This window comes from Cervus elaphus, chromosome 1 (genome assembly GCF_910594005.1).
Source record: "Cervus elaphus chromosome 1, mCerEla1.1, whole genome shotgun sequence".
Classification (NCBI taxonomy): Eukaryota; Metazoa; Chordata; class Mammalia; order Artiodactyla; family Cervidae; genus Cervus; species Cervus elaphus.
Window position 1 is genome coordinate 16,355,179 of NC_057815.1, and position 13,909 is coordinate 16,369,087.

The 13,909-nt window shown below is 39.7% G+C and overlaps 1 protein-coding gene across 1 annotated transcript in view; it reads right to left on the reverse strand.

Moving 5' to 3' along the window:
- Positions 1 to 8,842: 8,842 nt before the first annotated feature.
- The window catches only part of LOC122685093 (cyclin-Y-like protein 1), a 37,564-nt gene continuing 32,497 nt past the window's right edge, over positions 8,843 to 13,909 (reverse strand). Inside the window, exons 9-10 of the mRNA XM_043889740.1 lie at positions 12,035 to 12,197; positions 8,843 to 10,913 (exon numbers count right to left, since the gene is read on the reverse strand). Of these exons, the coding sequence (XP_043745675.1) occupies positions 10,800 to 10,913; positions 12,035 to 12,197 (277 nt within the window). The 3' untranslated portion in view covers positions 8,843 to 10,799. The remainder of the gene's footprint in view (positions 10,914 to 12,034; positions 12,198 to 13,909) is intronic.

Here is a 13,909-nt window from a genome sequence, read left to right on the forward strand (position 1 = left end):
TAAAAATGAGCCCACTTCCTTCTTCTGAAAGTACTTAGTGATAGAGCTGAAGGGGTCTCCTTTTTACATTTAAGGACTAAACTGGATATACCTCCTGTAATTAAGTAAATTTCCAACACTTCTCTTATCTGCTCCTCCCCCATCCCACCTCCTTTATCATGTTAAACAGTCCTTTTGCTTTTCTTATTCCTCCTCTCCTGGAGAGCTGTGATTAGAAACCACACCCATCCTTGAATGAGGGGCTTGAAAGGGAGGCTGGCTACCTGTGAACAAACATTGGCAGCAATGAGGGAAAATGACTGTCCCTGGACATTGGACTAGATTACAGCCAGATATTTCAAAAGCAGCGAGACACTGCTCTCTGCAGCCTCTGACAACAAATGAGACCCATAACACACTTGCTTAAGCTTTTGAAACGTGAATCAGTGTAGCAAAAGGAAAGCCGTTTTCCCCACCCCACCTCAATATATTTTTCTTTTCCTCCTCTTCTGAGAAAGCTTGTATATTGGTGAGCACACCCTCACAAACTTTACTGTTAGAGAATTCTGTTTGCTTTTCTAATCTGTTGAACCATTCCCTCATTCTTATATGAAAGCCTGCGTATTGTTGAATACACACGTACACACACTACACACACACACTTTACTATTAAAAATGCTGTTTGCTTTTCTAATCTGTTTAACCATTCATTCAAGAAGAGTGTGAGGCTATAGTTGGGGAAGGGAGTGACAGTGCATTTTCCAGTAAAATACTGGGGACTAGATTTAAGAAGCTAAAATGGCAAATGCAATTAAAATTTGGGAAGGCCTCTCTAGAAAAATGACAAGTATAACGATTTGCACTTCATTTATACCAAAGTTGGAAAAGTAAGATTTAAGCCCAGGGCAGCTTTTACTTTATGGATATTAAGTAAACAAGTGTGTATTTTCCACAATGGATTTAAGCACTATGCTGATGGAAAGAAGCATGATGTTAATAGTCTTCATGAACTTTCAAAGGCTGTTCATGTTTATAAAAATGCACTGCTCTTAAACACTCACCTAAATCAAAATTAAATTTCAGTATATTTGACAAAACCTGGTACACCGAGCTACAGAACTTTCTGCACATCTAATTCGTCTGCTTTTTCTGCAGCTGCTTAGAACCTTGAAATAGATCCCCTGCCTGAGGGCCAGTTCCTCTCCTGTTTTTCAAATGAGGACCTTTTCTGATCACCTTGACCTCTTCCCAGAAAATACATAGATTATTCTGCTGCCTTCAGTCATTGTGTCTAATTTGGGTTGTTCCTTTTCCTTTTTTTTTTTTTTTTTTTTTTTTGTGGAAGAGTGTAAAGATGATGCAGAATTTATCTAAAAGTTGTGAGAGGATGTGGTTGAAGTGATTTAATTCTTACTTTTAAAACAATTATTTTTTTATTTCGGCAACATACCAAACCTAAAAAGAACAACCAATTTACTTTAAAAACAATTTAAGACAGTTAAGAGAAAAGATACTAAGGCAAAGAGCAGTAATAGAGGTAATGCACTGGAGGTTTTTTGGTTCATCCCAGTTGTTAGCGTTGCCTGTTTTCAGTCTCTCTCTCACCCCTGCTCTCCCTTCCCTCAAAGATTAAGCCCACTGCTTCCTGAAGTCTTGCATCAGCCACCCCTCCCCCTACCCAGGCAGAGAAACCCATCTATTTATGCTCACCCCCTGTTTCCATCTCATACTCAATTCTCTCCTGATTTTTATTTTCATTAGGCAGACCATCCATACTCATGAAAGCAATTATAAAATGAAAGGATGTGAGGTAGTTTAGCAACTTCTTTACAGCTAGCTCTGATTTTAGTGAGGATTTAAGGCCCAGTTTAGTCTCATACACAGCTTTTGGGCTGTCCCTTTCGTGGTTCAATTTTAAGCAATGTCTCTCAGCATAGATAGGAGGGTGAAGATTTAGAAGGAACTAATATGCGACCTATCAGTGAATCAGCTGACAAGAGCCTTAGGAAGTCTTTTTACTATGTATTATTAACCTCACATTCTGAAGCTGTCTAAATTGACTGGAAGAAAGTTCTCTTGGTGCCTTATTGGTTTATCCTTGCAAACCTTTGTCATACTTTCTTGCCGTCGCTTCCAACGACGGGCCCATGTGTGTGTTGTGTGTCACTGTGCGCATGTACAGGCTTAAATAATGTGCCAGCAGCCCTGTTTCCAAGTTGGTATTCATTAGGCCCTTTCTTCCTGGGCTAGGGCTGCACTAATCCTGACACCGGCTGCCAGGAGAAAACCTCATGGATCCCGCACCGAACCTTAGTAACAGCATCCGTGACCCGCAGTCTCAAGTACAGAATGGGAACCCCAGAGCTAGGAGACGTAGTTGTATATTTTAATGAACTGCCACCCCTGCTAAAGAGGCTTCTTTCACTTTTGTGCTCTACAGAAAGACCAAGGCGGGTAGGAGGGACAAAGCTTTGAATCACTGCTTTCTAACACTGAATGGGGCCAACAGGACAGAGAACATCACAAATCTAGGCAGGTGTGAGGTACAGTGGCTGAGAATTGCCTGCTCCCTCAGCGTGCCCTTTCTTGCCTCCAAAGTCCAATCAAGTGATCCTGGGAAAGAAATCTGCCTGGGTTGAGGAGGGTGGTTCTGAAAGAAAAAGCTACCAGGACATGAAAGCAGGGTGAAGGGTAGGCAGGATGAAAGTAACTAAGTAACCCGACTCAGAACTCTCAAAAGCTTCTAGCAGCTTGATGACAATTACAGGATTTATTTCAGCCAGGATAATGTCTGTGGTACATCATTTGAAGACAATATTACTTCATGTTGTTAAAAACTGTATGCATAGTATGTATGTGTTGTGGGTGTATATAAATAATTTTTATATATGGGAGATTTAGTGACTTTTAATACGGGTTTGGTGCAGGTGAATTTATTACTGAGCCAAATGAGGCACATACCGAGTCAGTAGTTTGAGCCCAGGGCATTCACTACTTTTTCTGATTTCCACATATGTGTATTGCCTGTCCCATGAGGTATTGTCGATGTCATGTCAAATCCAGAACTCATAAAGCAATGCCAGTGGTATTTTATTTGTAGACAATCAACTCAAATCTATAAATTATTACTGGCAGATGATTATAATATTGAATCTCTTAACACTAACAAAAGGAAATCCAGAGCATCTTGATAAAAAGTTTTTTGTTTTGTTCCTGGAAGTCAGTAGAACAGCAGTTGCATGTGGTTATGTTAGTTTCAAGGTACTTAATTTGCTGACACTATTTCAGATAAAAAATCTGTATGTATTATATTTGTGGGAAGCTAAAATAATGGTTTGAGATTTTTATCAAATATGGAGAGTAGCTATTTATGAAAAACAAAGAAATGTCTGTTTTTGTTTCTTTGTTCCCAATATAGATAAATTTTAAAGTGCATTAAAGCAATGGTAAAGTAAGTAAAAAGATGCTACACAAGTATTTTTCTCCTCATGCTTTTTACAAAGAGACACACTGCTTTCTAAGGGATTCCCTGGAGTAGGAAATGGCAAACCACTCCAGTATTCCTGCCTGAAAAATTCCAAGGACAGAGGAGCCTGGTGGGCTACAGTTCACGGCATCTCACAGAGTTGGACATGAATGAGCATGTGCTGGCTGAAGGCGCTATGTGGATTCTAACTTAATTATCAGATTTTTCAGATATGAGTGGCAACCTTTTTGTTGATAATGAAATTAAGCAAACTCCAATCACAGAAGCAGAACTAATGAAAACATGTTTTACTTGAATATACTTCTTAGGTTTCTCCTGCCAATCCTGTGATTGTTTTATGATTCACTGGAAGAAGGGAAATACACAAGAGCAGAGGCACTGCCTGACATTGTGTTGTTTTGTCAGCTCTGTCTAGACTGCTGAAGCAATTTGGATGGAAGCGGTGCTGTTCTGTGTGTCTGCTTGGCAGTCATGAACTCCCCAAACTTGATCATTCAATTTACAACTTGGTATGAAGGCCTCCCAGGTGGCTGAGACGGTAAATTATGTGCCTGCAATGCTGGAGACCTGGGTTCTATCCCTGGGTCTGGAAGATCCCCTGGAGAAGGAAATGGCAACCTACTCCAGTATTCTTGCCTGGAGAATTCCATGGACAGAGGAGCCTGGTGGGCTATAGTCCATGGGGTCACAAAGAGTTGGACATGACTGAGCAACTAACACCTTCACTTTCATTAAGGTCTAAACACCAGTCAAGGAGCCCAGATAAGGAGATATATATTCTCCCTCTATATTTGTGGAGTACTGGTTCCAGGAACTTTCCCTCCTGCAAATACCAAAATCCACAGATGCTCAAGTCCTTTATGTAAAATGGTGCAATATTTCCATATAACCTACACACAGTCCTTCCGTCTTCCCCCTGCATCCTCCCATATACTTTAAATCATGTCTAGATTACTTCTAATGTCTAATACAAATCCTCAGTAAGGAGTTGTTTTAAGTATAATGCAAATGGTTGGTAGTATGCAGCAAATTAAAGTTTTGTTTTTCGGAACTTTCTTAAATTTTTTCCCCAAGTATTTCCAACCCATGGTGATTGAATCCACTGATCAGAATCTGTGGGTACAGAGGACCTATTGTAAGTTGATTTAAAGTTGCCACTTCCCTGACAATATGGACAGATGCTTAGCAAACCTGAGAGAATGTAGTGTCAAAGTAAGATGAGCATTGTTAGACTGGTACACATTAGGGCATTTGAGAGAATAGAAAATACAGCAGCTGAGCTGGATCCTGGTAGAAGAGCCACTGTGCCTTCCCCATACAGGTCTCCATAGTTGACACATCTTCCTGATGCTTTCTAAGACATTGCTTATTCCCCACCAGTAGAAAAGGGACCTGTTAGACTTGGGTGGCTAGAGAAGTAGGTCATAATGCATTTTTAGTGGCTTAGTTGCACAGCTCTTTAATTGGTCACATCCAGCAGAAGGAGAGGCAGTATAAGCGTTCTATGCATAGATTTGGGAGCTAGACTGACGAGGGACTCAGATTCCAGCTCCATCAATCATGGGCTGCTTGATCCTAGACAGATGGCTTAACCTTTTAGTACTCTCATCTTAGCACTTTCTCATCTGTGAAAGGGCGATAATGATAGTATTTATATTTTAGAGTTGAGAGGACCTGAAGGATTAAACCAGGTTAAGGTAAGTATCAATAAAATGAGGAGGAAGCAGCCATTCAGGCATGGGATGGGAGAGAATTGAAAGACTAGTTTTCAAGTTTGTGTCTGTGTAAGAATCATTGGGGGTTCCTATTAGAAATGTAGATTTCCTGGCTTCGCTCCAGGAACTGAGATTCGTTTAGTCTAGGGCCCAGGAAGTGGTTCTTTTTGTTTTGTTTGCTTGTTTAAACTTTTAGAATTATTTTAGGTTTACACAGAAGTTGCAAAAATATATACATCTTGCCCTAATATTAACATATTATCATAGCACTTTTGTTAAACTGAAGTCAAGATTATCATATTACTATTAACTCCAGACTTCATTTGGATCTCACCAGACTTTCTACTAATGTTTCTTTATCTGTTCCAGGATTCCCCTCATTTCTTACAAGTTTTCAGCCCATGAGAGGCAAGATGGTCTAGAGACCACATCTTGTGAAATACTGGGACATGTAAAGGACCAAGCAAGGTCAAACTGCCCTATCCTCATGTTGGGAAGATGAATGCAATTTTGAAGCAGAAGGGAATAAACTGGTGAGGTTCTGGAGGGGATGGGGGTGGATATAGCAGTTTGATTTTAAGCCTTGGGATGGAATTGCCTCCGTTGGATGAGAGGGGTTACCTTAAGAGTGAGGCATCTGTTCCTAACGCCAGGTGAAACAAGTTGTGGAGTCTGCACATGGGGTTGCTGCTTAGCCTGAGGTGATACGTCTAGAATTGTGGGCAGGTCAGGGGACTGAGTGCAGCAGATGGGGAACAAGCACCTTGAGGAGGGCCCAAGTAGTTGATTAAAGGGGATCACAGGGACCAGTTAGCCTGTGAGCCATATAAATCCTGTACTTCCTGGAACCTGCTAAGGCTTTGGAAGTGGATCACAGTAGTAACCAGCATCAAGCACTGCCACATTTGGCACTAGCAGAAAATCAGAGGGTGAAGCTGAGATGATCCTGAGAGAGGCCAGTGGGAGGTGACCGAACACTCAACCTTTGCCCTTGGAAGGGTCAGTTCCCACAGGGAGGTAATACAGGGCCACCGTCTGGGGAGCCAGAAGTAAAGGTTGGAAATGAGAATGCTAGGATGAAGGAATAGATGTTTTAAGAAAAAGTCAGAACAATCTGAGTAGATATGGACACATTCTTGAGTACCTTAGGTTCTGAGGCTGTCGCTGAATTTTTCTAATATTCAAATTACTAGCTCCCTTCACATTTACCTGGGCCTTTTTTTTTTTTTTTTTTTTTTTTAATGAAGGTTACTTTCCTGTATCCATTTTATGCTTCTAACTTAGCAGTTTATCTTGCACCAATGTTATTCCTGTATTTTTGAAAAAACAGAAATGACGTGTTGTTTGTTTGGTAATTTCTTTTTTTTTTTTTTTTTAATTTTTTTATTAGTTGGAGGCTAATTACTTCACAACATTTCAGTGGGTTTTGTCATACATTGATATGAATCAGCCATAGATTTACACTTATTCCCCATCCCGATCCCCCCTCCCACCTCCCTCTCCACCCGACTCCTCTGGGTCTTCCCAGTGCACCAGGCCCGAGCACTTGTCTCATGCATCCCACCTGGGCTGGTGATCTGTTTCACCATAGATAGTATACATGCTGTTCTTTTGAAACATCCCACCCTCACATTCTCCCACAGAGTTCAAAAGTCTGTTCTGTATTTCTGTGTCTCTTTTTCTGTTTTGCATACCTGGGCCTTTTTTAAAGAATGTTAACCACTTTTCATTTGACTCTGGATTCCTCTTAATTTCTGTTTCACTTTCCTAGTTCTTTCTGCATCCTAGAGTTCCCTAAACCACAAACTGGTATTCTTAAAATTTGTTTCACATTAAATTGTTCTCTCATCTGCCAAACCCATTTAAAATAGACTAAATTGCCTCCGAAACCAGACTGCACCTGTGTACAAGGGACCAGACTTTGCTGAAGGGCTCCTGGATTTTATTTTTGCTGGCAGTGTCAGGCCGGCCAGGGTGATAAGTGGCCAACAGTTGAGATCTTAGGTGATCTAATCCTTGGTAGATGCTAGGGATAATCGACAGATTCTGCACAGAAACTAGCGCTTGCCTGAGAGAGGCTCTGCCAGCCATCAGGTGCTTTACCTAGTAGCTCTGAACTCACAGACCACGGCTTCTGGGCGAGGAACAGTCCTAGTCACTCTACACGTGGTAGAAGGCTTGTGTGATCAAAGAGTTCAGGTAACCTACATGCTGTATGGAAACACTTCCCAAAACACTGCATAACCTGAAATATAGAGTGAATGATTTTCCAGTAAATACTGACTTCATCAGCACTTTTAAAAAAAATCAAGTAATGGTATATCTTATAAAATGGGAAAACTAACAAATGAAACATGAGTTGTTATAAAACCAGGACTTTGTAAGGTTGAATTTCAATAATGGGCATACAGGGTACTTTAGATGTGATAGAATAGGGTCATGATAGAATCTGATACAGAATGGAAAAAACTTCTCAGAAACACTGGGCCCTAAGTTGTCTTAGGGTGAACCACGTGAATTTAATGTAGAAAAATGACAATTTCATTTGGTTCATACATAGATTTGAAACCTTTGTCTTGTCCTTATAAAGTTCAGTTCACAGTATTCCAGTTAAAATTGCACCGTCAGTATATTCCAAAAACTAAAAATGAAAATAAATTTGAGTTGAGGTATTCTTTTATAGTCTTAGTACTTTAGGGAATAAACTCTTCCTAGGTATAAAATCTCAACACTACCCTATTGCCCCTACTAGGAACTAGTTTTCATGCCCTATAGTACTTATGAGAATCTTTAAGTTTTCCATTTATCAAAATGGCTGTAATTGTCTCTAGAATTAACACTGAAAGAGCAATGTTTAGTGATTCTAACTTGTCTTCAAACTACAGTCGTGTCCAAGCAGTGTTCCTACCCCCACTTTTTTTTAACCTTTGACCACTCAAGATGTGACAGCATTTCTGCTTAGTAACTGGCATATTATTACATGGTACAAACTATCTTAGTGATTTGTCATAGTTTTTTCTCTCCTTCTGCACTAATTCAGATTATTTCTCCTAATCAACAACTTACCAAGAACAAAGTTAAAAGATCTGACCTTAGGTAGTGAATTAAGGTGGATGAAGACACAACAATACTATCAGGAGTGATGGAATATTGCGCGAGTGCAGTGACTAGGGTCTTAGAGAAACCTGATGGTGATCTGGTACATCACATGGCTTGTTTAACATCACCCTCTTTACAACAACCGCAGTTCTACTTCCTCTTATTCCATTTTCTTTCCTGTTCAGTGGCTTGAAATCCTCAAGTAACTCATGTTCTGATTCAACAGTATTTCTGTAACTCCTTTCTGTGTTTTACCTTTTATCTTCCAATGTGCTTTTTTCCCCTGTTGGTACAATAACACACAATTCCAAAGTGCCATCTAATGCACTATGCCACTGAGCACCACAGCCAGTGATTTTAAGTGTACTAAATTATCTTCTGGTTGAAAAGAACATAAGCCGAAGAAATAAATGCCTCTTAACTAAAGGCAACGGTCAAAGAAACTTTTGAATGGGTAGTCGGAAAATGCTTTCAGGCCTGCCTATCAGAGCGGATTGAGAACATTTGCGCTAAGCAGAGCCGTGATGTTACGTGAGCAGTGAGAAGGTGCACAACAGCCACGTATTTTAATTAAAATACTTTTATTCTTTTCTTTTAATATAAACATGAGGAAGAAAAACCACACAAGTTGTAGCATCCTTTTCAAAATAAAACTGCAATCGATACTTGAATCTCCAAGCTCCATAAACAACATTTTTTGAGGTGGTAGACTGTAATATTTTATATCCATTATTTATCGTTTATGTCTCTGTCCTTTAAAAATGATGGAACCTGTGGCACTCAATATAATGTGAAGCCTTGCTATAAAGAGAGAAAGTATTTATAGCCCAGAAATGCTTTGTTTACAGGCAAAATTCCTAGGATTATGTTTGAGAAGGTAGGAGAAAGATTTTACATAGTTGAGAACACTTTTTTTTTTAATGTTTCACATTTAGGTGACATCATTACCAATTTCCTAAAAGACTGATTACTGGACCTCCCTGTCTTTTAATGGGCTTCCTGGTGGCTAAGTGGTACCCTGTGTTTTAAAAAGCCTGAGGTAAGGGTTCCTAAGATTTATCTTTCCTCAAGTAACAACTTGAACTGACACACCTACAGCCAGGTTAACACGCAGAACAGAAAAGCTGTTTCATGTCGCTTACTTCCCTGTCACTACTACTAGGGTCCAGTTCCTTTCAGTTTATTATCGATAACTAATGCTATTGTTCGTAATTCCTTTACCAAACCTATAAAAAAGAAACTTCCGGGCTCAAGCAGATCAACAGCCCAGCCAGGCAAAGGACTATTTTAAAAAGAGGAGGCCAGGTCTATAAAGATACAAGATATCCTCCTGAAGTCTTTGTGCAATTTGAAGCTTTGATACTTGTAGAAATATAAATGCTACAAACTTACAAAACATCACCTGAGAGTTTACTTGAATTTCTTCTAAACTCATTTAGTTTTGTAAATTTTAAACATTAAGCTCTTAATTTTAATCTTTTGTTTTAGCCTATTGTTTGCCATCTTCAAGAGGGACTGAAACAAAAAATTCAAATTAAAAGCTTAACATCTAAGATTTACAAAACCAAATGAGTTTAGAAGAAATTCAAGTAAACTTTCAAGTCACATTTTGCGTCTGTAGCATTTATACTTCCACGGCAGTGTCCTGGAGTGTCCAAGCACACTGTATTAAAGCTTAAAATTGCACCAAGACTTTTGGGACACCTTCTATTTCACTATCTGCTTATTCCTGGACTAACAGGTTGGCTGCAATTATGAAAATATCCTTTAATACAAGTATTTAACAAAGAGGAAAATCATCAGAAAATGAGAAGCACCATTAGAGTTAACAAGAAACGCAGCAGGGACCCAATAGAAGCAGGTAACAACATACTTTCTCTGCTTATGATCCCAAACATGCTAATATGCTAATAAGTAGTGCTTGCAAAAAAACTGAATGACAAGTGTTATTCAGCAGCTTTTTGGTTTAAACTGATTGCCAAAAATGACTAGCAGCTTCAATGAAATAGGGAGGAAAAATCCTTCAAAACCTAACAGTGCTACAGCAGTCTGTTCCTAAGTGGCTATATGAGTTGTCAGGAGTCCCGTGTTTGAACGGCAATACTGCACTGATTCTAAAGGAATATGCAGCAATATGGGTGAGAAAAATAGGAAAAAGTAAAAGTTATACAGTTAGTGTCTTTAAAGTCTAAAAATTTAAACTATTAAAAAAACCTCACATAGTTCACAGTTATCGGCCTACACAGTAAGCAAATATCTGTGGGTGGGTTGGGAGCTTTTAGCTTTGGAGTGGTTTTTGTAACTCTGTTTACATTAAAAAGGACAGAAGAGTGTGTTGTCTTGACAAGGTCCAGTTTTTTCCTATGACCATAACCTTTGCTGTCTGCAAGTCTCTTGAATTCAGTGTCTTTCTTCTGGGTGAAATACTAACTTTGCTGGTTTCTGAGCAGGAGAGGTGGTATTTCTCCAGTCCTTGTTACGAGGGGTTCATGATGTTACAACCCCTCACCTCTCTCTGTTCATGAGAGGATGGCATTGGAGCGCTGAATACCAATGAAATGATCAGCGCTGAAAGACCTTCTCACAGCAACTCTGCCCACTTTGTATTTGTCTTCACACAGTCTGGAGATGGCCTAAGAAAGTCAATCAGATAGAACATAAGTATAATTGGGGGAAAAAAGTTCCAACCTTAAAGAAAGCAGCATTGATAAGCCACACATCTGCATTCATTTAGGTTGACAGTTGCTGCTACTTTGGATAGCTCATATCTACACTGCTGATTCCCTAAGATAATATTCTTCAAGGGCTATGATGAGATTGCTGGGGCAGGGAGGAACATATTTAAAAACTGGGTTCCCAAAATAGGCCCCATCTAACAGCAATATGATGTTACCTACATACTAGGTCCTTAAGCATAATGAACACACCTGAGCAAAATCAGTGTTTACCCAGCTATTCAACTTCTATTCAGTCTTCATTATTTACTACACTACGAACATTTTAATGAGGGTAGGTGTGTGTTGAAGGCAAGAAAGGTCTAGTGATGAAGCACTACAAGGTGCTATTTCACATGCATGTAAATTATTGTAGAAAAATGTCTTATTTCTAAAGTACCAAGGTACCAGAAAAAGTGTCAACTTTATATGTATTCATTTCAGTTGTAAATTTTGCTGTATACCCACCAGAAATCACAAACTACTTCAAATTACTCTTCAAATCACTACTACAAATTCCTTCATCCCATGTATGTTACCACTTCCATTAAAAACCCACCTACTTTCTACATCCAGTTTCTGAACCCACATTCTAATTTCCAAGTATAGGTCTCACAGGTTAGCCCCTGATGCTTCTGGTCTAATAAACTCATGGGGCTGAACTGTGATACACAAACACACACTACAAGCTCAGGCAGTTAAGAATGGTAAGTAATTATCAATGTACATATGATTAGGGACACAATTATAAGAATTATTCCTGTATGGTTATATGTAAGTGTGGAGGTTCAAATGGAAAACCATTAAGAACAATTAAATCTGATTTAAAATATTCTGAATTATGGTTACATAAAAGATATCTGTAATTTTTTTAAAAAAATAATGTGATATCTCTGTCTAACCCATAAAAGACACAGGGAATAAGATGCCAATGGGTTAATAAGCTCTGCAAACTGTCAGTCACTGCAGAGTGTAAGTCAGCCACAGACGCTGGCTTTGGTGGCTGACAGAAAACCCAGTTAGTGAATCCCCAGTCTTACCTCTAGGCTCTGTGCTCTTTCTGTGCTAAAAGGAGCAATTGGAAAACTCAGGTTGTCGTCATCTGCTAAGGAGAAAAGGTCAAAGTAGTATCTGGCATAAACACTGGTGGAAACCTTAAGATGAAACTGGAGGAGCTCCACAAAGTGCAGTTCCGCCTCATTCCTGGGGGAGGAGAAGACAAAACCAACATAGGACAATTTTAGTCAACTGGGCTATCTTCAGAAACCCCATTCTGTGCCACAACAGCTCTAAATACAGCTTGGAAACAAATAACGGCTCCCCAGCTGGATTAATACACTCATGTTCAAACAAGGGACAGCTCTTGGTGGTTCTTCCTGCGTCCTGGCACTTGGAGTTTGGGACAAGGGGGGGAGGTTACGGCCCTCTTATGCACCCATGCTGCTGACTCGGGGGCTCATTCCTCAGAGTTCCATCAGTGCAGCTGCGCATTCATGCTCCACGCTCGCTCACACGGCCCCGCTACAGTCATCAGATGACAGGAATGATGTGTGCTGTTTACTAGCTCTGGAGAACTTGCAGACATTCCCACAGATAACAGGAAGGGGCTTATTGAAGTAGAGACACGCCAACAAAAGGAGTAGGCACATCACCACGGCAACAAATGGGGCCATGGAGAGCCACTGCTATTATCTCTGAGGGGAGAAGACTCTTGAGGCAACAAGGATTCATCTCAGATAAATAAATAAATAAGCTACACGCGATGCGAAAGGGAATCCCCTCCCCCCGCTCCAGTGCAGGGGACTGTGGCAAAGGGCAGAATGCAAGTTTCTGTTCCTCTTAATCCCAGTAGGACCAGAAGGTGTTCCTGGGACAGGATGGGATACACTTTTCAAGCTATGGGAGGCAGTAGGATTAAGGGGAGACGTCTTGGCTAGACTAAATGCACCTGAGCAATGACCCCGATGGAGCAGTTCCCCCTGCGCTCTGTCCGCCGGCCCTGACTAGGACAGAAGGTGCATAGGCACGCAGGGGGCGAATTCAATGAAGTGGGAAAGTAGGGTCCTGGGAGCAGGTCTTTCCTGTGGGACCATACACAGTCATTAGCTTGTCTAATGTTTAAGTAAATAAAATCAGAGTAAGTCTTACCACTTTCACAGCAATCACTTTAAAGAGTTAATTATATACAAATGATAAATACCCAGACAAATGAAAGTGACTTATTTTTCAAAATATTTGTTTCCTGGTTTTAAAGTGTTAATATTTTATCCATTGGTAAGTCATCAAATGTTTGATGTTCTCCTGCATGGAGAGCAGAGTGTGAGCAGAAATGAGGTTTCTCATTTGCTGAACTTTAAACCTAACTGAACCTACCTCCAAAATTAATTTCCTGTTCATATGGCCATAAGTCTATAGAAATGTAAAACAGATAATGTTTTGATAATCAGCTAATGAGGACTTAATTTATTATGGGAATAAATGCACTTCACTATCCCTTTTATATTCTCTTCCACTAATACATTTTAATTGTGTGGAAATACAGTACTTCATAGGATTAACATGTCTATTAACAGAGCTTTACTTACTGAAGAAAAAGGCATTAGAACTACAGAATACGCTTCTGCGTTTTTTTTTTTTTTTTAAATGACTAGATGACTGAAGAGCATGCCATTTATAGGTGCAGCAAATTTTCTGAACAGCAGCTGCTCAATATATTCAAACAAGATACATGAATGTTAGAAAACTTTTAAGGAAAAGCTGATAGATGCCAATTTTTCAATTTAGACTCAAAATGAGACCATTACAAATAGCAGCCAACAGCAGGGGGATGAGACAAATGTGACTTGAACACTTGGCTGTAATGCTTTCCAGTTTCCAAAGATCATAAACAAAAGCAACCTATTACGAACATAGCT